Source organism: Carcharhinus amblyrhynchos, chromosome 11 (genome assembly GCF_965287045.1).
Source record: "Carcharhinus amblyrhynchos chromosome 11, sCarAmb.v2.hapA, whole genome shotgun sequence".
Taxonomy (NCBI): Eukaryota; Metazoa; Chordata; class Chondrichthyes; order Carcharhiniformes; family Carcharhinidae; genus Carcharhinus; species Carcharhinus amblyrhynchos.
In genome coordinates this window covers 55,388,340-55,408,874 of record NC_137334.1, presented here as the reverse complement: position 1 = coordinate 55,408,874, position 20,535 = coordinate 55,388,340, and the positions used below count along the sequence as shown (strand labels likewise).

General features: G+C 41.5%; 1 protein-coding gene across 1 annotated transcript in view; it reads left to right on the top strand.

The window, feature by feature from the left end:
- ly75 (lymphocyte antigen 75) overlaps positions 1-20,535 on the top strand; it is a 142,949-nt gene that overhangs the window by 99,216 nt on the left and 23,198 nt on the right. The window contains exons 23-29 of the mRNA XM_080199145.1: positions 1,569-1,729; positions 4,466-4,589; positions 6,404-6,633; positions 10,772-10,940; positions 12,017-12,184; positions 12,478-12,594; positions 13,505-13,702. Of these exons, the coding sequence (XP_080055271.1) occupies positions 1,569-1,729; positions 4,466-4,589; positions 6,404-6,633; positions 10,772-10,940; positions 12,017-12,184; positions 12,478-12,594; positions 13,505-13,702 (1,167 nt within the window). The remainder of the gene's footprint in view (positions 1-1,568; positions 1,730-4,465; positions 4,590-6,403; positions 6,634-10,771; positions 10,941-12,016; positions 12,185-12,477; positions 12,595-13,504; positions 13,703-20,535) is intronic.

The window sequence follows — 20,535 nt, the reverse complement described above, 5'->3', positions numbered from 1 at the left end:
TTTGCATTTCTAGGCCTACAGCTGTGGTTTCCTAAGACGTAACTAATATTAACACCATTTTAATACTCAATTAAATTTCCATTCAGCTTGCGCAGATTGAGGAGTGTGAGGTGGGTATGTTGCTACCGTTTTAGCTTTGCAATCTGTGTTCAAATCAAGCCAGACTAAAGGCATGATGAACTCGTAGGGTCCACAGTGATCAAGTAAATGCAACTACATCCAGTTGGAGTCATCAAAAGTGAAAAAGTGTTCAACATCCTGCCATTAAAATCCCTCTTTCAATCAATACTGAACATCCCCAGTAGGATGTTGGCATTCAGTATTTTCAAGTTAGTATAAAATAGGAAGTTAATGCACTATGCTTGTTCTGCATAGCAGTAGTGTTGTCAGCCTTGAGTCAGTAGCAGCACTTTGTGGGGCTACTTCAAGGAGAGAACATGCTGAGAGGAGAAGCAGCAGGTGTTCAAATGGGGAAGTGCTGTGATGAGTGGCTGCAATTAGAAAAGACAGAAGTGAAAAGGCCTTCCAGTTACAATCTGAATGAATCAGACTGCTTATGCAACTTGTTGACTTGGGAGTTTGCAATTGTAACGAGGAGGAGAGCTGCATGCGCTGACTCCTAGTGAGTATTGAAGAAATATGCAGTGGATGGGATGGGGAGAAGGAGAAAAGAATGAGGCTTGCAGAGGAATATGGGGGAGGTTTTAAAAGAAACTGCTTTGGAAAGGTTGCAACTTTTACAAATGGAGACAGCGAGACATTTATCCTTGCTGTTCTAGTCGGGTCATTAACTAAACCTAAGTTAATGCTGTCAGCGCTGACAGCCTTCTAGACCTGCTGTCATGATTCCAAAAGTGAAAATGTTGGAAAATCTCAGCAGGTCAGGCAGCATCTGTAAGGAGTGAAAGGAGCTGACATTTCGAGTCCAGATTACCCCCAAAAGGGTCACCTGGACTCAAAAAATCAGCTGCTTTCTTACAGATGCTGCCAGACCTGCTGAGATTTTCCAGCATTTTCTCTTCTAGTTTCAGATTCCAGCATCTACCGTAATTTGCTGTTAAGGATGCCAAACAATCATATGTCATCTTCCTGTTTGTGTCTGTCCTATGGCATCACAACGTTCCGCACATACTGCAAACAATTGAAGAAACGTTTGAAATCGCCCTTTACGGGACCATGGAGCAAAAAGTTAATACCAAAAGAAATCTCACCTTTTAAAAATAAAACCAAAACCTATGGAATTTGGAGGCCACTAAAATTATGATAGCTGGTAAATTAGTATCAGGCAGAACTCTTGATAAGGTGCCTCATCACATCTTAAGACCTGTGCTGATCCTATGTCAGCAAGCAATACTACCTCTTAGTTGGCAGGCTGTCGATCAATGATCCCAATGCTTGGACAATCTATCAAATGCCATGTAAATAAGATTAAAATTCATCCCATTATTATCTTGATGAGAAATGGGTGGGACAAAGAAGGAAGAAAATTGCCAGTGAACATTATTATCTTATTTTCGTATAGATTTGAATTTTACTTCTTAAATCTGTTTGCACTTTCTGTTCAACAGATTTTATTTTATCCCATTTGTCGTCGCTTCGAAACAAAATTTGGCTTGGTATGCAGGCCTCGAGTAGAATTGGAACCAACAAATGGATAACCGGAAGACCAGTTAATTACGCAAATTGGCAACCGTCATTTGACTTGGATATGGGTATTTTAGATTTTGATGTAAGCTAAATGTTCATTTGGTTCATTTTTAAATTGTGTAGAGTTAAACTGTTGTGTGTTTGATTGCTTTGCGTCCAGTCATAAGTACATGTGGATCACAAATGTTTGCCAATTCTTTATAAGTTGAGAGCGGTTTTCCTCTATTATTCTATCTTTCTTGAGTAACTGAGTCTGATGGGTCCCAGAACCATCTTTTAAGTTGTACTGAGTTGATTGATCTTTTCCTCTCAGAAGCCTTTTGTCAAAAATCCTTCTACTTCTAATATTGAATCATAGCAACGTAGAAATTGGAACAGGAATAGGTCCTCTGGCCCTTTTTTTAAGCCTGTTCTTCAATTCAGGAAAGCTGATGGTTACACCAGTCTCCACCTTTCCAACCCATTTCCTAATGCCAAGATTCCACAGTGTCTAAGTATCACTATCTTCAATATATTAATCAATTGAGTATGTTCAATTCCAAGTTTCACAACCTTTTCAGTGAAAATATTTCTCTTCATCTTAATCTTAAATGGCTGATCCTTTATTTTAAGACTATGATGCCTAGTTATAGACTCTTACAGACCTCAGCATCCCTAGGCTCAAGAGAGGGGAATATTGATGAGGATTCTTGTTTTTGGAAGAAAACACGTGTAAATTTTGGTTGAAGAATGATGACTTTCTCAGTATTCCAGTCTGAGTACCTGATCCAGTTTGGCAGGTCATGGATGAACTCAGTGGTTGATGGTCAGCTGTCTGACTATAAGGATCTAAGCTCTAAGACCAACCCTGTCATCGCCCAAAAAACACATGTATGTTATCGCAGATGTTGCTGGATGACTCAAAAATGGAAAACACTACCTACCTTTTCTTAATATAGCTTGGAGACAGTGAAATCACTTATAGTGCTCCAAGTTTACTCCAACTAAAATATGCTAGTTCAGTACAGATAAGGTTCAAATCTGGGATTCTCCTGGCCTGCTTTGTAGAGGGCTGTACAAGGATCATATCTATGTAACTAATGTTTAAAGTCGAAGAGGCAAATAGCACAGCAACATCTGGCTTTTAACGTCGTACTCATTTTTCCCAGACAACACCATTTTCCTATGATTGGCAATAAAATAAATGTTGGCACTATTAGACAGCTGACAATTTTCATTTTAAATCTATTTATAAGTTATATCATAGATCTGGCATGAAGTTGTAGTGACCTACTTGAGCTGTGTCCAATGTGGTACAGTCTGCATTGTACCCCAGTTATAATATAATAAGCACTGGAGAGGGTGAAGAGATTTAAAAGGGTAACAACAAAAATATATTGGGAAAGGATTGATGTCTAGGTCTTTTCTCTCTCGGTGGGACGGTGGTGGGGGAATGTGTGGAAGAGTGTGGTGATGGGGCGGAAGGCTGAGGATTGATCTAATAGAGGTCTTCCCTCAGACCTTTCCTAATTTCAGAGTGGATTCAAAGTGAGTTGTAAATATTGAATAGACCAGACAGTAATAAAAAGGAATCCACTGGAAATACACGGTTGTTCTTTTTATTCAGTGGCTGAGAAGAGAAAAGGCAGTTTAATGTTCTTATGTGGACCCTTCATTTTTTTTCTTAAATCTCCAATTTCTACCATTTGTAATTCCCTTTTTATGCTGAATTTGTCAAAAAGCTGGCTTTAAAGCAGTGTATTTACTTGTCACCAGTAGGCTTATATTAACACTGCAATGAAGCCACTGTGAAAATCCCATAGTTGCCACACTCGGGCGTCCGCTCGAGCGTATAGAGGGAAAATCTAGCATGGACAATGCACCTAACTTGTACATCTTTGGACTGTGGGAGGCAACCAGAGGAAGACCACACAGACACGGGGACAATGTGCAAATTCTGCACAGTGACCCAAGCTGGCAATTGAACCCAGGTCCTTGGCACTATAAGGCAGCAGTGCTAACCACTGATTGTAAAAAGAATCCTGTGGGAGAATTCAAGGAGTCAAAGGGGCTGATCTTACCAAAAAATTCAAAGTGCCAAACAAGCGTGAAAATGGAAGAAATTCCTGCCTTTTGTTTGGGGGGCAAGTTAAAAATCAAATCTCTCTCTGTCAAAAAAATTGAAGTCAAGCCTGTTTCGTGCCAACAGGGGAAGGGAGCAGGGCCGAAACTCAGGCTTCTGTGGCCAATTCCGGCTCACCCACAACTTTTGCACGTGGACCAGCTGGTGATCACCGGCTACAAAGTGGCAGCATCACCCCTTGGCATTCCCGGTACCTAGTTGGTGCTGCCAGAGTTCCAGGTGTCCAAGAGGCACTTGCCCCTGCAACCCAATCTCTTCAGGGGTCTTCAAAGGCCTCCGGTCCTACTAGCGAGCCCACCACATTTGGTCCCCATTGAGGGGGACCGCATGTGATCCTCCACCGGAGAGAACCTTCACTGGCGAAGCCGCAGAGGCAAGTCAGCCCAAACGATTCTGTCCCAGGTTCACTTGTAGTACTTAAATTCTAATTTTAATACAAGCTAAATTTTGAGAACAGCCTTGCACCCTTTTTCAGTGTGAGGCTGGTCTTGCTGGATATCTAATGCCGGTAAGCTCGCGAGAACTGAGAAATTAAGCACAAACCTGATTTCTCAGCACTCTCGCAATGTTACCAGCTCGTCTTACCCATCGGCCAACAGGCTGAAAAGATAAGAACATGATCGCGGCAAAAGATTGGAATTTGTATATTTCCTCAATAATGATGACTTATAATATTTTCCTGTGATCTGTTTTTAGTTCTTTCATATAGAAAAACAGTGTGCTGTTCTGTTAAATGACCCAAACACAGCATTTGTTGGAAAATGGGATATGACAGCATGTGATGATATGCAGTATGTTGCAGTGTGCCAGGAGCATCGAGGTAATACATTTTTACATGTATTTTATAAACTTTTATTTCTAATTTAGTTCCTATATTAATTATATATTAATTGATATTAAACCTTATAGACCCCACTCTTAATCAACAGTGTGCTCCTCATTTCACGCGAAAAAAAAATCCACATTCAAATTTCCTGTGACTCCTCCTAGTTTGTGGGTCAGTTGGGATTGATTTCTTTCCAGATGATCTCAATTAGCACATTTAGGTAGAGTTCTGAAAGGGCAAACAACAATTGGATATAAACTTGCTTACATTTGTACATCTGTAACTCCTAGAATGGTTATAGCACAGAAGAAGACTATTTGGCCCATCATACCCACTCCAGTTCTCTGCAAGTACAATTCACCTAGATCTTCTGTGCTGCCTTTTCCCTGTAGCTCTGTAAATTTAGCTGCCATGCTTCCTACACACAAAAGTGACTACACTTAAGGTACTTCATTGGTTGTATAGACTTTAAGACATCCTATGCTTGTGAAAAACAAAATAACTTACAAACTTACTTGAAATGCAGTTTTATTCATCAAAGTACTGGGAAGACTGGAGCCATCATCATTAGTCCCCACTACAGATAGCATGCGTTCACCACTGATATTATCCCTTCTCCTTAGCCACTTCAGGCTGCACCACACTGTTTCCAATTTTGGACCTTTAGGACCACAAACTGAATGTGTTTCCCCATATCCTCTCCAACATACACATTGTCTGTGTCTGCCCCTACCTCTGTCTTTCTGCTATTGAAACTTTCAGCCATATCTGTGTAACCTCCATTGCTTTCTGAGCCAGCCCACCCATCTTCTATCTGCTAACTTCAGATCATCCAAAACTGTGGCTGCATTCAACTCTATGCTCACCCACATCTTTCCTTGCTAACATACATTGGTAATGTCTGCTGCCCCTCAGCTGCCTGAAATTAATTTCCCATCACCACGTTCAAATCCCTCATTGTTCTTGCTCTCTGTTAACATCCATCATGTCTGCTTTAAACCCACTCCTCCAGATTACTGCCCCCGACTGCTAAATTTCAATTAACACCATTGTTTCTTTTTTTCAAAAAGTTAGATTCCAGACCTGAGAAGTAAATAGGAAAATGTAAATACTGGAAGAGCAGATCAGCATTTGTAAAAGTAGTGATACAAGGCAATGGAGAGAGAGAATAAAGGATTGCAATTAGTTTTGGTTTCCTTTTAGAAAAGTTGATATTAGACAGCCTCTGCTGTAGAATTTTCTTCTATTGTCCTAAATAATAGTGTATTCTGCTCATAAGTACTAATTCATGTGAAGTGATGAGCCTCTTTAAGAACCAATTATTCTGTTTTTCTGCAGTTGAGAGGCTAATTTTCTTGATCAGATTTTAAACTGTTTAAAGCCAAAAAACCCATAGAAAATATCTTGTATGTTTTTAAAGGAAAATACTTAAAGATAACGTAAAAGTTTTTATTCACTGAGGAAGTTTCTATATAAATTGGAAGCGATTGTCCAACTTTTCCTTCTTCATTTCAGAAAAGTTGGACACAAAAATGTGAATATTGCATCTTTATATTTGGCCAATATATCTTGAAACTACAATATAGATGAGGAAGGCCTCCAATTGGTGGAAATGATTGTTGAAATAGAGTGTACCATCTTCAATGTGTTGGAATTTATTTCTTCAGCGTCTGGGATATAATATCTGAAAGCTAAAACCATGTTGTTGGCTCTGCTGCTAATGGTGTTCATTAGCAGTTTTATAATCGGTGTATTAAGTATTTATCTGAGCGTTCACTTAACTGTTTTTTCCATGTTTTTTTCCTTAGGACATTCCACCCATGATAAGATCACTCCGCCTCTAAATGACACATTGAATTTTCTCAATCACACCTATACAATAATAAGGAAGAACCTAACCTGGGAAGAAGCACTCACTGAATGTCAGAAGAGTGGTTACCAGTTAGTTAGCATCACTGAACCCTATCATCAGGCTTTCCTCACAGTTACCGTGAACACTCTGGGGTATCCAGTCTGGATCGGACTGTATAGTCAAGATGTATGTATATATGTTTTATTTTAATGGGGAAGGTGGTTTATAGGAAGTCCTGTTTTAATAGAACTAATGATGAGTATAGCCAATGCTGTCTGATCCCCGAAGAAATCATTAATATTCTGGGTATTACCTAAAAGAAATAACGCCATAAGATTCCATGGTTTAAAACAAATTTATTTTAATATGAGATACAAATAAAGCAAGCACTACTAAATAAACACTGACGTGGGTGAATAGTCAGACTACTTTACATCAAAATGCACAATAAAACACTCACGTATACTTTAGATTAGAATTCTTAACCAGACTTCCTTTTTCATTATAACGTCCCTTACCCAGAAAGCCTTTGGCTACTTGATAAGCTCTTCCTTCACTTCCTGAAACCAAACCAAAGTGCCACAGCTCTCAGGAATTCATTTTGATTTGCCTCCATGTTCCTGCTGTTCTCTAAAGTATAAGTTTTCTTGGGGTCCTTCCACCTTCCTGCAGCTAAGTAACCCTTCACCTCCTTAAGCATCTCTCAGTTCTGGACACTCGAGTTGAACAATGGGCTCCACGGCACTCTGGCTTAGAGCTTCCACCTCAGAAATTGGCTCTGATTTCTGATAACCCTTTTACTAAGAGCTGCTTTACAGTTCGTAGCCACCCTTCCACTGTTTCCAAGCTGAAGTGCTGGTCTCTTTGTTAGCACAACATACAGATTTTAAAAAAAAGGATCTCCTTGAGCTGTACAGCCCATATCTGTGGCAAGATGGCCTACGTGAGATGTTCCAAACAGCAATGTATATTAACTGTGTTTTGCCTTCAAAACAATCCCTTGTGACTCTGTGACCCACGTGAATAATTTATTTGTTTAATGAATATAATTGTCCTCTCCTGCAGACTTGCTGGTTCCACTATGCAATGCCTTATTTACAAAGTTGTTCTAAGCTTTTAACCCTGAGGTTTGCATGAATAATTGACCTATCCCACAAAGACACGACAGTGCAGGTCAAGCCAGGCATGCTGTTTCCAATTTTCCAGCAAAGCACCTATTCTTTTTTTTTTGAGATTGCTGTCCCTTTTACTCTGTTTTCCTCTGACTTTCTTTTCCCCAAAACTAAAAATTACTTCAAAAAATGTTAACACAAATCTGGAAACTGGATGATTGTGACACTCATTGCAATCTATTTCTTGTTGTATTGCTAAAACCCAAGGAGCTCAAAACCAATAGAGAAAAATAAACTTAATGCGGCAAAAAATTTGTAATTGTAGCTGTGAAGTCAGAACCACATTGCAAACCTAAAGTTACCCAAAATAGTATAGAATACATTTCTAAAGATATTTTTAGCTTTCCCAATATTAGAATACGTTGCTATATCTTGGATCATCTGGTCAGTTGTTTCTGCATGTATGTATAATTGACATCAGATATCTTTATAAAACATCCTTTGCTACGATGCAGTATACGCTGCCACTAATTACTGGAACCCTTTGCAGCAAGCAATGTTGTACAATCTAAGTAAGTAACAGGTGGTTCTATACAGCATAAAATATGTCTTTTAATCCCCTTTGAAGATATTAATAGGTGTATATAAAATGCAAGAAGTATTGCAATGTTACATGTTGCAGTGTATCCAGTGTGGGAGGAGCATTGTTCATGCCTCCACATATCCACTCTTGTGCAATTGTTTTTAACACGGGCTGAAAGATATTAACCTAAAAGAAACATGCGTATTAACTTTTAATCTGTTAGCGTAAATGAAAAAATGATCAAAATGTAATGGGTGATTCTCCCAGCCTGCAGTGCTACAAAAGCAATGCAGAGACTTGGAGAGTCAAGTGGAAGCCACTTTATGGACTTCTTGTTGGGTGCCATGGCCTCCGCTCGAGTCTCCCAGCAGCTGGATTTCTGATGCCAATACTGTTCTGCTGCCAGAAATTGGTGCGGAGCTGCATAATTAATTTAGATTCTAATTTCAATACAATTTAAATCTCATTAGCAGGCCTGGAACTGAAATCTCTGGGCCTCCTAGCATCCCCCCCCAATCCCCCGGCCACAGCTCCCCATTTGTGGGAGACTCGAGCAGAGGCCATGGCACTCAACGAAAAGTCCACAAAGTGGCTTCTACTTGAGTCTCCCAGCCCCTACACTGCTTTTGTAGTAAGAAGTCTCGTAACACCCAGGTTAAAGTCCAACATGTTTATTTGGTAGTAAGCGCCACTAGTTTTCGGAGCACTGCTCCTTCATCAGGTAAGTGGGGAGTTCTGATCACAAACAGAGCATACAAAGGCACACACTCAGTTTACTGAATACTGATTAGAATGTGAGTCTTCACAGCTAATCAGCTAATCAAGTCTTAAAGGTGCAAACAATATGAGTGGAGATAACATGAAGCATAGGTTAAAGAGATGTGTATTGTTTCCAGACAGGACAGTAAGTGAGATGTTGCAAGCCCAGGCAACTCATGGGGGGTTACAGATAGTGTGACATGAAGCCAAGATCCTGGTCGAGGCCGTCCTCATGTGAACTTGGCTATCAGTTTCTGCGTTGTCGTATGTCGTGAAAGCTGTCTTGGAGAATGTTTACCTGAAGATCAGAGGCTGAATGCCCATGACCGCTGAAGTGTTCGCCAACAAGGAAGGGAACAGTCTTGCCTGGTGATTGTCGAGTGGTGTTCTGAACAATCACCAGGCAAGACTGTTCCCTTCCTGTTGATAAACAGCAGTCATGGCTATTTGGCCTCTGGTCTTCAGGTAAACGTTCTCCAAGGCAACCTTCACGACATACAACAGCGCAGAATCGCTGAGCAGAAACTGATAGCCAAGTTCCGCACACGAGGGCAGCCTCAACCAGGATCTTGGCTTCATGTCACACTATCTGTAACCCCCCATGACTTGCCTGGGCTTGCAACATCTCACTTACTGTCCTGTCTGGAAACAATACACATCTCTTTAACCTACGCTTAATGTTATCTCCACTCACATTGTTTGCACCTTTGAGACTTGATTAGTTGTGAAGACTCACATTCTAATCAGCATTCTGTAAACTGTGTGTGCCTTTATGTGCCCTGTTTGTGATCAGAACTCCCCACTCACCTGACGAAGGGTCAGCGCTCTGAAAGCTAATGGCGTTTACTACCAAATAAACTTATTGGACTTTAACCTGATGTTGAGACTTCTTTGTGTTTACCCCAGTACAACATCGGCATCTCCACATCAAGACTGCTTTTGCAGCACAGCGGGCTGGGAGAATCACCCACTACGTTTTGATCACGCTTTCACTTATGCTAACAGATTAAAAGTTAATACGCATGTTTCTTTTAGGTTAATATCTTTCAGCCAGTGTTAAAAATAACTGACATTAGTGCACTCTGCAGTGTAAAGTGGGGGAGATTCATTTTGAAACTCCCACTGAAAATAAAAGCAGGATTTACTCCAGTTTTCACATGATTTTGACGTCTAGAATTTTTTTTGAGAGAGAATCCACTTGTAATTTTTGATGCTAGCAAAATTTACTGCATGTCAATTATATGGCATGTACAGAATGATTGAGGTTAATTGAATCCATTTAACCTACCACCCACCTCAAAATAATTGGCTTGTTTCTTGGTGGACTTTAACCTGGTGTTGTGAGACTTTTTTTTTAAACACTTGACGCTATTTAGAACAGATCTTCCCAAATCCCAAACCTCAACTGGATTGTTTGAGCAGATACCCAAAAGGCAAGCTGCTTGGTGAAATTGTGATGAAACTGAAGTACCGGTGAACCCCCAGTACTTCGATACTGTCTTCCCAGTTGAACATGGCAAACATTTCCTACTAAAACTGCAACAGCTACCGTCACAGATAGTGTGTTTGGTTCTAAGGTGACAATGCCGTACTGTCAATTTTCCAATCTACGTTCTGTTGAATTCAGGTTCCGTGTTGAAGGCTGAAGATTTGGTTAATCTATTCTGTAATCTTTGAAGCCCAAATATTGATTTGCGTTTCCAGAATTGAGGAAAATGACCAGTAAAATGCTGGTGATGTGTGAATTGTGTGTAGACTACAATCCTGATCTCCTCAGCTGTCTCTGGGTGCAGGTGTAAACTGTAGACGCGTTTAATATCTGAGAGTTTGTGGTGTGTAATGTAACATTTTGTTCTGTTTTCAAAATCAGGATGGGTTACACTTTCGCTGGTCAGATGGAAGACACACAATATTTAGTCACTGGAGCAGCGATGATTCTGCGCCAACTGACAATTGTGTGTACATGGATGTTGATGGATTCTGGAGAACTTCAGACTGTGATTTAGTTTTAGGAGGAGCTATTTGCCATTCTCAACAAAGTAAGTATCTCATCTGATTCACAATATTTTCTATAATTGTATTTGATGGATTGCTATAAGTCCTCACTTTTTTGGTATGACATAAAACTTAATGCCTGGATAATCCTCTTGGATGGATGCAAATGATTCTGTAACAGTAGAATCATAGAATCCTACCAATGCAGAAGGAAGCCATTCAGCCCATTGTGTCTGCACAAACCACAATCCTACCCAGGCCCTATCCTTGTAATCCCATGCGTTTATCTAAGCTAGTCCCCCTGATACTAAGGGGCAATGTAGCATAGCCAATCCACCTAACCTGCATATCTTTGGTGGGAGGAAACCCATGCAGGCACAGGGAGAGTGTGCAAACTCCACACAGACAGTGACCCAAGCTGGGAATCGAACCCGGGTCCCTGGTGCTATGACGTACTGTGCCACCGTGCTGCCCTGTCGTCAAAGAATCGAAGGGGAGTTTTCATTCATAGCTAGGATTTATCCCCAAACAACATCCCTGAAACTGATTATCTGATCATTTCCTTCTAGGCTGTTTTGGGGAACTTAGATATGCAGATATGCCTGCCATTTGTCCTGACATTCCACCAATAAGTAGAGCACATTAGCGCTTAATAGTTTAAAGAACTTTGAAACAGCCTGAGCATATTATATAGTTGTATGTTATTTTTTACTTTAGTGGGACTAGCAACAATGAACAATTAACTGTCGCAAGACACATCACAATGCGGAAATACGCATTGAACAGAAAGTTAGGAATGATGACAAGGCCTCATCAAAAAGATTTTGAAGATGTAGACAAAAGTAACCGAGTGGGAGGATTGAGGGAAGGAGTTCCTGTGACAGTTTGAGATGTGTAGGAACCTGAATCAGAAGGTCAGAGGCTTATGATGGATCTTGGGTTGATGGAGGTTGCTGAAGTGGAAAGGTGGGGGAGGCTGCAGAAAGATTTGTAAAACAAGACAAGGATTTTGAATTCTGTGCTTGGCAACAGCAGTATGTCTGCAATGATTGATTATGTTGTTTCTGCTTCTTGTCTGATCTAGATTGCATGTTTTAAAATATATATTTCAATTTTCCAGAAGAATTAGCACCTGAAGAGTCTGATGTTGAAACCGTGAGGTGCCCCCATAAGCTTCAAGGACCATTATGGATACCTTTCAGAAATAATTGTTATGCTTTTCTACTTAATTCTGAAAAGCCCAGAAATTTCGAAGAGAGCACTGTCCACAGCATGTGCAAGAAATTGGGTGAGAAATATTCTGCATGTCTATTGCCAGTTTTAATCCTGTAATTTACAAGTTCTAGCCAATAAATTCTGCACACCACACATTTGAAGTAGTTCAGCATCCTCAAATTTTTTTCATGCAACATGCTTTAAAATATATTGGTGTATACAGTTGCAGAGCTGAAAAATATAATATAACCAGCTGTTTCTTTAATCCCTAGGTTTCCTTTTTAAATAATTCAGTCAAATTGTGATGTGCATATACTTTAAACCAGGCAAAAAGTATAATTTATGTTTATATCTTTTGCCAAATAGACCCACGATCCAATATTTTGACTATTAGAAATGAAGAAGAGAACAACTTTGTTACAGAACAACTTAAAATTCGCAGTGATCTATATAAATGGGTGTGGCTAAGTATTAGGCAGAACGGTAAGTGATGCATAATTCAATACTTTGAGTTTATATAGTTTAATTTCCTTTCTTGGTGCCTGGAGTCATGATATGGTATGTTCCTCAAGATAAACTTGGACATGTAATATTGTCAATCTTTAGAAACATCAAAACGTAGAAAATAGGAGTAGGCCATTTGGCCCTTCGAGCCTGCTCTGCCATGTATTATGATCATGTCTGATCAACCAACTCAATAACCTATTCCCGAATTTCCCCCCGTATCCTTGGTACCTTTAGCCCCAAGTGCTGTGTTTAATTTTTGAAAACGTGCAATGTTTGGCCTCAACTGTTTTCTGTGGTAGAGAATTCCACAGGCTCACCACTCTGGGTGCAGGACTTCTCCTCATGTCCATTCTCAATGATTTTCCCTGTATCCTTAGACTGTGGCCCCTGGAACATACTTCCTGAATCTAACCTGCCTAGTCCTGTTACAATTGTATATGTCTCTGAGATTCCACCCCTTCGCCGCACTCCCCCCTATTTGTCTAAACAGCAGAGGATATAATCTTAACTGACTCCATCTCTCCTGATACAACAGGGGGGGGTGGGGCAGGGGGTGGGGTGGGGGGGAGGTGGGATAGTGAATGGATGGCAGTGACATAAAATGCAATTTGGGCCTCTGGCGAGATTTTTTGCTACCTTCACCAATCCACCCAAGAAGAATGAGAGCAAAAAATCTCAGTCTTGGTTTCTTAGGGAATTAAGGGACACAGAAATGGGTGGGAAGATGAAATTGAGGCAGATCAGCCATGATTGTGTTGAACAACCAAGAGGTCACACAGTGCTTCCCCCTCTGTCTTACGTTCTTTTATTTTGCATTGAAAACTTTTTGTAAATTTGCCATTTTTTATAATTCTAGAAACTATAATTTTTTTGTTCTTTGTTTTAGGTAATCACACAATGTGGTATGATGGATCTTATGTGCAATATTCAAACTGGCACAGTGGAAGACTCAAGTTACGGAATGAACAATATCGTTTTCAAGCAGCTGGTCTTGATATGGGTGGTACTTGGCATCATTTTGACTTCCCTATGCAGCGGATACGTTTGATTTGGCAAAGCCTTTTTGCTTGTAAAATAGAAATGGGTAAGAAACTAACAAACTCTTTTTTGAGCGCAGTTAATTGTAGTTATTGCTAATATACACGACCAGATTGCAAAAGGCATTTTATTGAATGCCACAGTATGACAATATTAGAGGCCCAGATCTTTTGATCAGTAAAAGTTGCAACTTAACTGTGTATATACCATTTATGTTGGACCTTTTTGAATCTTCTGGCTCTGGCTCCAGTTTCAATCTGGTGATGCACAGAGCCAGGAAGCCAAGTGGCAACGGGTAATCCCAGCAAAGCAATGCCCCTTTGAATCATGAACTGAAGACAGGGCTCTGAAAATCCATCTTCAGTTCGTTGACTTGAACAGCCTAATGGTCTCCAAGCTCCTCAATCAAATGAGGAGTTTTTTGACTTAACTCTACTCCTCTGCGCCAAAGTTTGGCCAGAATCTTCCAGGAACATAGCACAAATTATATACATCAGGATCAAATAATTATGGTTTGTGCATCAGGATTTTGAAAAAAAATCAGAAGATGTGTACATAGAATAATACAGCACTGTACAGGCCTTCGGCCCTCGATGTTGTGCTGAGCTTTGTCCAAAACCAAGATCAAGTTATCCCACTCCATCATTCTGGTGTGCTCCATGGGCCTACCCGATAACCACTTGAAAGTTCCTAAAGTGTCCAACACGACTATCACAGCAGGCAGTCCAATCCACAGCCCAACCACACTCTGAGTAAAGAACGTACTCCGACCAGTCCTCCTATATCTTCCACCATGAACCTTATACTTATGCTCTCTAGTAACAGCTACATCCACCCGAGGAAATAGTCTATCCCCCTCATCATCTTGTAAACATCTATTAAGTCACCTCTCATCCCCCTCCATTCTAAAGAGAAAAGCTCTAGCTCCCTCAACCTTTCTTCATAAAACCTACCCTCCAAACCAGGTAGCATCCTGGTAAATCTCCTGTGCACTCTCTCCAATGCTTCCACATTCTCCTTATAGTGAGGTGACCGGAACTGCACACAGTATTCCAAATGTGGTCTCACCAAGGTCCTGTATTATTACAGCATAACCCCACAGCTCTTGAATTCAGACCCCCTGTTAATAAACGCTAACACACAATAGGCCGCCTTCACAGCTCTATCCACGTGAGTGGCAACCTTCAGAGATCTGTGGAGATGAACCCCAAGATCTCTCTGTTCTTCCACATTCCTCAGAATCCTGCCGTTGACCCTGTAATCTGCATTCAAATTTGTTCTACCACGTATCAGGGTTAAACTCCATCTGCTGCTTTTCGGCCCTGCTCTGCATCCTATCAATGTCTCTTTGCAGCCTACAACAGCCCTCACCTCATCCACTACTCCACCAATCTTGGTGTCATCAGCAAATTTACTGACCCATCCTTCAACCCCTCCTACGTCATTGATTAAAAATCACAAATAGTGATTACAAATCACTACAATACTAATCACTAGTGAGTACAAGTCATTGATAAAAATCACAAATAGTGATTACAAATCACTACAATACTAATCACTAGTGATTACAAGTCATTGATAAAAATCACATAGTGATTACAAATCACTACAATACTAATCACTAGTGATTACAAGTCATTGATAAAAATCACAAATGTGGTACACCGCTGGTAACTGGTCTCCAGTCTGAAAATTTTCCATTCACCCCCACCCTCTGTCTTCTATGAGTCCCTGTTGGACTTTAAGCTGGTGTTGTGAGACTTCTTTCTGTTTTTACCCCAGTCCAATGCTGGTATCTCCACTTCTATGAGATAGCCAGTTACTTATCCAATCGGCCAAATTTCCCTCTATCCCACACCTCCTCCCTTTCTTCATGAGCCTACCATGGGGAACCTTATCAATCGCCTTACTAAAATCCATGTTGAAGTGGAAATTTTTCCTGCTTGACTGTGATAGAACGAACTTTGTTGAGTCTCTCTAACAAAACAACATCTTTATTTCTGAAAGACTGCGTGCACTATATGGCAGAATCTTGGAAACAGAGAGCAGTCTGCACAAACTGCTGATTCTATCCCAAGACCGTGCCCACAACAAGGATCAATTCAATAATTATACCTTTTCTTATCAGCATTCATGATTTTAGTAATACAAGCAGTGGTACAATGAACATAACAAATTCTGTGACTCCTTCATCCCCGACCTTGGTGCTGTTATTCCTTTATGCCTTGTTTTCTGTAATAAACAAATTCTCTGACTTCCTCCTCCCCGACCTTATCTAATGTCACGTATGTTATCTCACAGTATATGGAGTCAACCTTATCAAAACAGACTGAGGCCAAGCATATGGCATTCTCTGGTTGTAGTCATTTCTTTGTTCAGAGTCAGTTTTACAGGGGTCTGGCATTTTGAAATGGCTGGGTCTGCTGTCCTTATTTCATACTAAATATTTGGCCATTTTTCCCATCATGCCACTGCTTCATTCGTACACTATCACATCCATGGATACGACATCAACTGCTCTACTTTCATCTATACACTTAGTTATCTCAAAGAATTCAATCAAATTTGTGAGGCAAGACTTACCCTTCATGAATTCATGCTGACTATCCCGGATTAAGCTGTATCTTTCCAAATGGTCATAAATCCTATCCCTCAGGCCCCTTTCCATTAATTTCCTGATCACTGAAATAAGACTAACTGGCTTATACTTACCAGGGTCATTCCTATTTTCTTTCTTGAACAGAGAAACAAAATTTGCCATTCCCCAGTCCTCTGACAGTATCCCTGTGGACAGTGAGGACCTAAAGATCAAAGCCAAAGGCTTTGCAATCTCATCCCTTGCCTCCCAAAGAATCCTAGGATATATCCCATCTGGCTCAGGGACTTATCGACCCTCAGGTTTTTCAAAATTGCTAATATATCTTGCCTCAGCCTGTATTACACTCATCCTCAAAAACATGAACCCTCTCCTTGCTGAACGCTGAAAAAAGTATTCATTCGTCACCTCTCTCTCTTCTGACTCCACGCACAAGTTCCCACTACTATCCTTGACCGGCCCTAACCTCACCCTGGTCATTCTTTTATTTCTCATATGAGAGTTAAAAAGCCTTGGGGTTTTCCTTTACCTGACCAGCCAAGGACTTCTCATGTCCCCTCCTAGCTCTCCTAAGCCCTTTTTTTTTTAAGCTCATTCCTTGCTACCTTGTAACCCTCAAGCAACCCAACTGAACCTTGTTTTCTCATCCTTACACATGCTTCCTTTTTCCTCTTCACAAGACATTCAACCTCTTTTGTGAACCATGGTTCCCTCACTCGGCCATTTCCTCCCTGCCTGACAGGGACATACCTATCAAGGACACGCAGTATTTGTTCCTTGAACAAACTCCACTTTTCATTTGTGTCTTTCCCTGACAGTTTCTGTTCTCATCTTATGTTCCCTAATTCTTGCCTAATCGCATCATCATTACCCCTCCCCCAATTATAAACCTTGCCCTGCTGTATGGCCCTATCCCTCTCCATTGCAATAATGAAAGACACTGAATTGTGGTCACTATCTCCAAAGTGCCCCCTCACAAACAAATCTGACACTTGGCCCGATTCATTACCCAGTACCAAGTCCAATGTGGCCTCACTTCTTGTCAGCCTATCCAAATACCATCAGGAAACCCTCCTGCACATACTGTTAAAAAAGTGTCCCATCTGAAGTATTTGACCTATGAAGATTTCCATCAATATTTGGCAAGTTAAAGTCACCCAATGATAACTACCCTGTGACCTCCACAGCTACCCATAATCTGCTTTGCAATTTCCTATTTTGGACCCTATAGAAAACTCCTAACAACGTGATCTCTCCTTTCCTATTTCTAACTTCAGCCCATATTACCTCAGTAGGCAGATCCCCCTCAAACTGCCTTCCAACAGCCATTTAAATTATCCTTGATTAACAATGCTACTCCTCCACCTCCTTTACCACCTTCCCTACTCTTACTGAAACATCTATACCCCAGAACTTCCAACAACCATTCCTGTCCCTGTTCTAACCAGGTCTCTGTAACGGCCACAACATCGTAGTCCCAAGTACCATCCATATTCCAAGTTCACCTACCTTATTCCAGATGCTCCTTGCATTGAAGTAGACACACTTCAACCCACCTTCCTGTCTGTTGGTACACTGCTGTGACCTTGATACCCCCCTCAGTACCTCGCTACGCTACACTCAACATGGCTTCTGGACTACAGCTCGTTTTCCACACACACACACACACACACACACACACACACACACACACACACACACACACACACACACACACACACACACACACACCCCTCGTTACACCCCCCCACCCGAAGAACCATAACAAATGTCCCAACCACGATATTGGTGCTCCTCTGGTTCATTTGCACACCGTCCTGTTTGTACAGAATGTGCTCCAATTATCCATGTAACTGAAACCCTCCCTCCTACACCATCCCTGCAACCACGTGTTTAACTGCACTCTCTTCCTGTTCCTCAATTCGCTCGCACGTAGTGCCAGCAACAAATCAGAGATGACAACATGGTTTGTCCTGGCTCTCAGCTTCCACCCTACTCCCTAAATCCCCGTCCCTTCTCTTACCTATGTCGTTGGTATCGATGTGTACCATGACTTGACTCTTCCCCCACCCCCCTTAAGGATCCTGAAAACACAGTCTGAGACATCACAGACCTTGGCACCCAGGAGGCAACATACCATCCGTGAGTCTCTTTCGCTGCCACAGAACCTCCTATCTGTCCCTCTACTATCAAGTCCCCAATAACTATTGCTCTCCTGCTCGCCCCCCCTTCCCTGAGCCACTGGGACAGTCTGTGCTGGAGATCTGGTCACCATGGCTTACTAATGGTAGGTTGTCCCTCTCAACAATATCCAACACGGTATACTTGTTGCCGAGGGGAACGACCACAAGGGATCCTGTACTGACTGCTTCCTCCCAGCCCGTCTCACTGTCATCGATCTATCTTCATTCTTCAGAGTAACTACATCCCTGAAGCTTCTATCTATGACCACCTCTGCCTCCCAAAGAAACCGCAGTTCGTCCAGCTCCAGCTCCAGTTCCCTAACATGGTTTTTGAGGAGCTGGAGATGGGTGCACTTCCCATAGGTGAAATCAGCAGGGACCCTCACCTCAAACATTCTGCAGGAGGAACATTGCATTGCCTTCCCTGCCATCCCCTCTAGATAACTTGCAAATAAAACAAGAAAAAGAAAGAAAGAGCTTGCCTGATTTTCACTCACCCCCTTTTAGGTTAGAGGAGATGGAAGGGTGGGGGACACTACAAGTGTAGTGTCTCGGGTTTAGGAACTGCCCAACTTATAGGTTAAAAATAAAGCACTTAACCAGCAACTACTGCGACCCGCACTATAAGGGCAAGCTGCAAACCTCCCCAGAACTCGCCATGGCTGACTTCCAGTTTCTTGCTGCTAGTTATGCTCAGCTCCACCCTCTGACTAGACCCAAAAGTAAGTTCAAAATTAATGTGTAGCAGAAGAATTCGTGAAAACACAGCCACTCCCATGCTTAAAACACATGACCCCCTTTAAATTTGATATTTATTTTTCATGGGTCAACAGCTCCACAGTGACTGATCCCTGAGGGGGCACATTAGAAACACCAGCTCGCACTTTCCATTTTCTCTGCTCCCACCGTCCCTGGCAGTGGTTAGCCCTTCACAGAGTGCATGTTATTAATTGACCAGTCAGTGTGATATTGCACTCCAGGACCATCTGTGGCACTAAACGTGTTTTGTGTCCACTCAGTGGGGCGGCACGGTAGCACAGTGGTTAGCACTGCTGCTTCACAGCTCCAGGGACCTGGGTTCGATTCCCGGCTCGGGTCACTGTGTGGAGTTTGCACGTTCTCCTCATGTCTGCATGAGTTTCCTCCGGGTGCTCCGGTTTCCTCCCACAGTCCAAAGATGCACGGGTTAGGTTGATTGGCCATGCTAAAATTACTCCTTAGTGTCCTGGGATGTGTAGGTTAGAGGGATTAGCGGGTAAATGTGTAGGGATATGGGGATAGGGCCTGGGTGGGATTGTGGTCGGCGCAGACACGATGGGCCGGAGGGCCTGTTTCTGCACTGTAGGGTTCTATGTTCTATGGTCCAGGTGCGCACCCAATGGGCAAAAAAGCTAACACATAATACGCAAGGTCTTTCTGGGACGTACTATTTTAAATCTCCTACAAATACTGATAGTATTCAGAATTTGGTTGCTGTTAAAATGGATATTTTGTCATTTGAGGTATTAATGTCATCACTAGAAGCCCAAATAGTGATTTGCTTTGAGGGTTACATAAACTGTCATTGTTGGTGTTATTGCGTAGAAGAATATTCAACTGTATAGTCAGCCTGGCCGCCTGCTATACGTGTTTAGAGATCTTGCAGGAATACACATATTTGGTTCTCTACTAGCAGCGTTTTAATGGCAGGTTCCCTGAGATCATTCAAATGCTTTTCAGCTAAGAGCTAATATTTTTTAATCTCTCATTTCTGAGGCAATATGTGAGGCCTTGCACTCAAATTTGGTTTGTGCAAAATGACTCCTGGCATTTAAAATCCTGAAGATAAATTCCATTATTCCTGAACCTATTCCTTATGAGCAGAACCATCCAACAATTGTTATCATTGCCAAAGTCAGAACAATGAACGTTATCCAAATCTTAGTATCTTATTCAATTGTAAGCTAAAATAATGAGTGTCAAAAAGCAGCTCGCTTTGTCTGTCCCTTGGGCCAAAGGGAATAGTCTAGCTCTAATATAATCTTCTCTTTCAGACTCTTTCTTTTCATATTTGAGATTTTGTTGCTTCTGAGCATTCAAAAGAATCGAACCCAGCAAAAC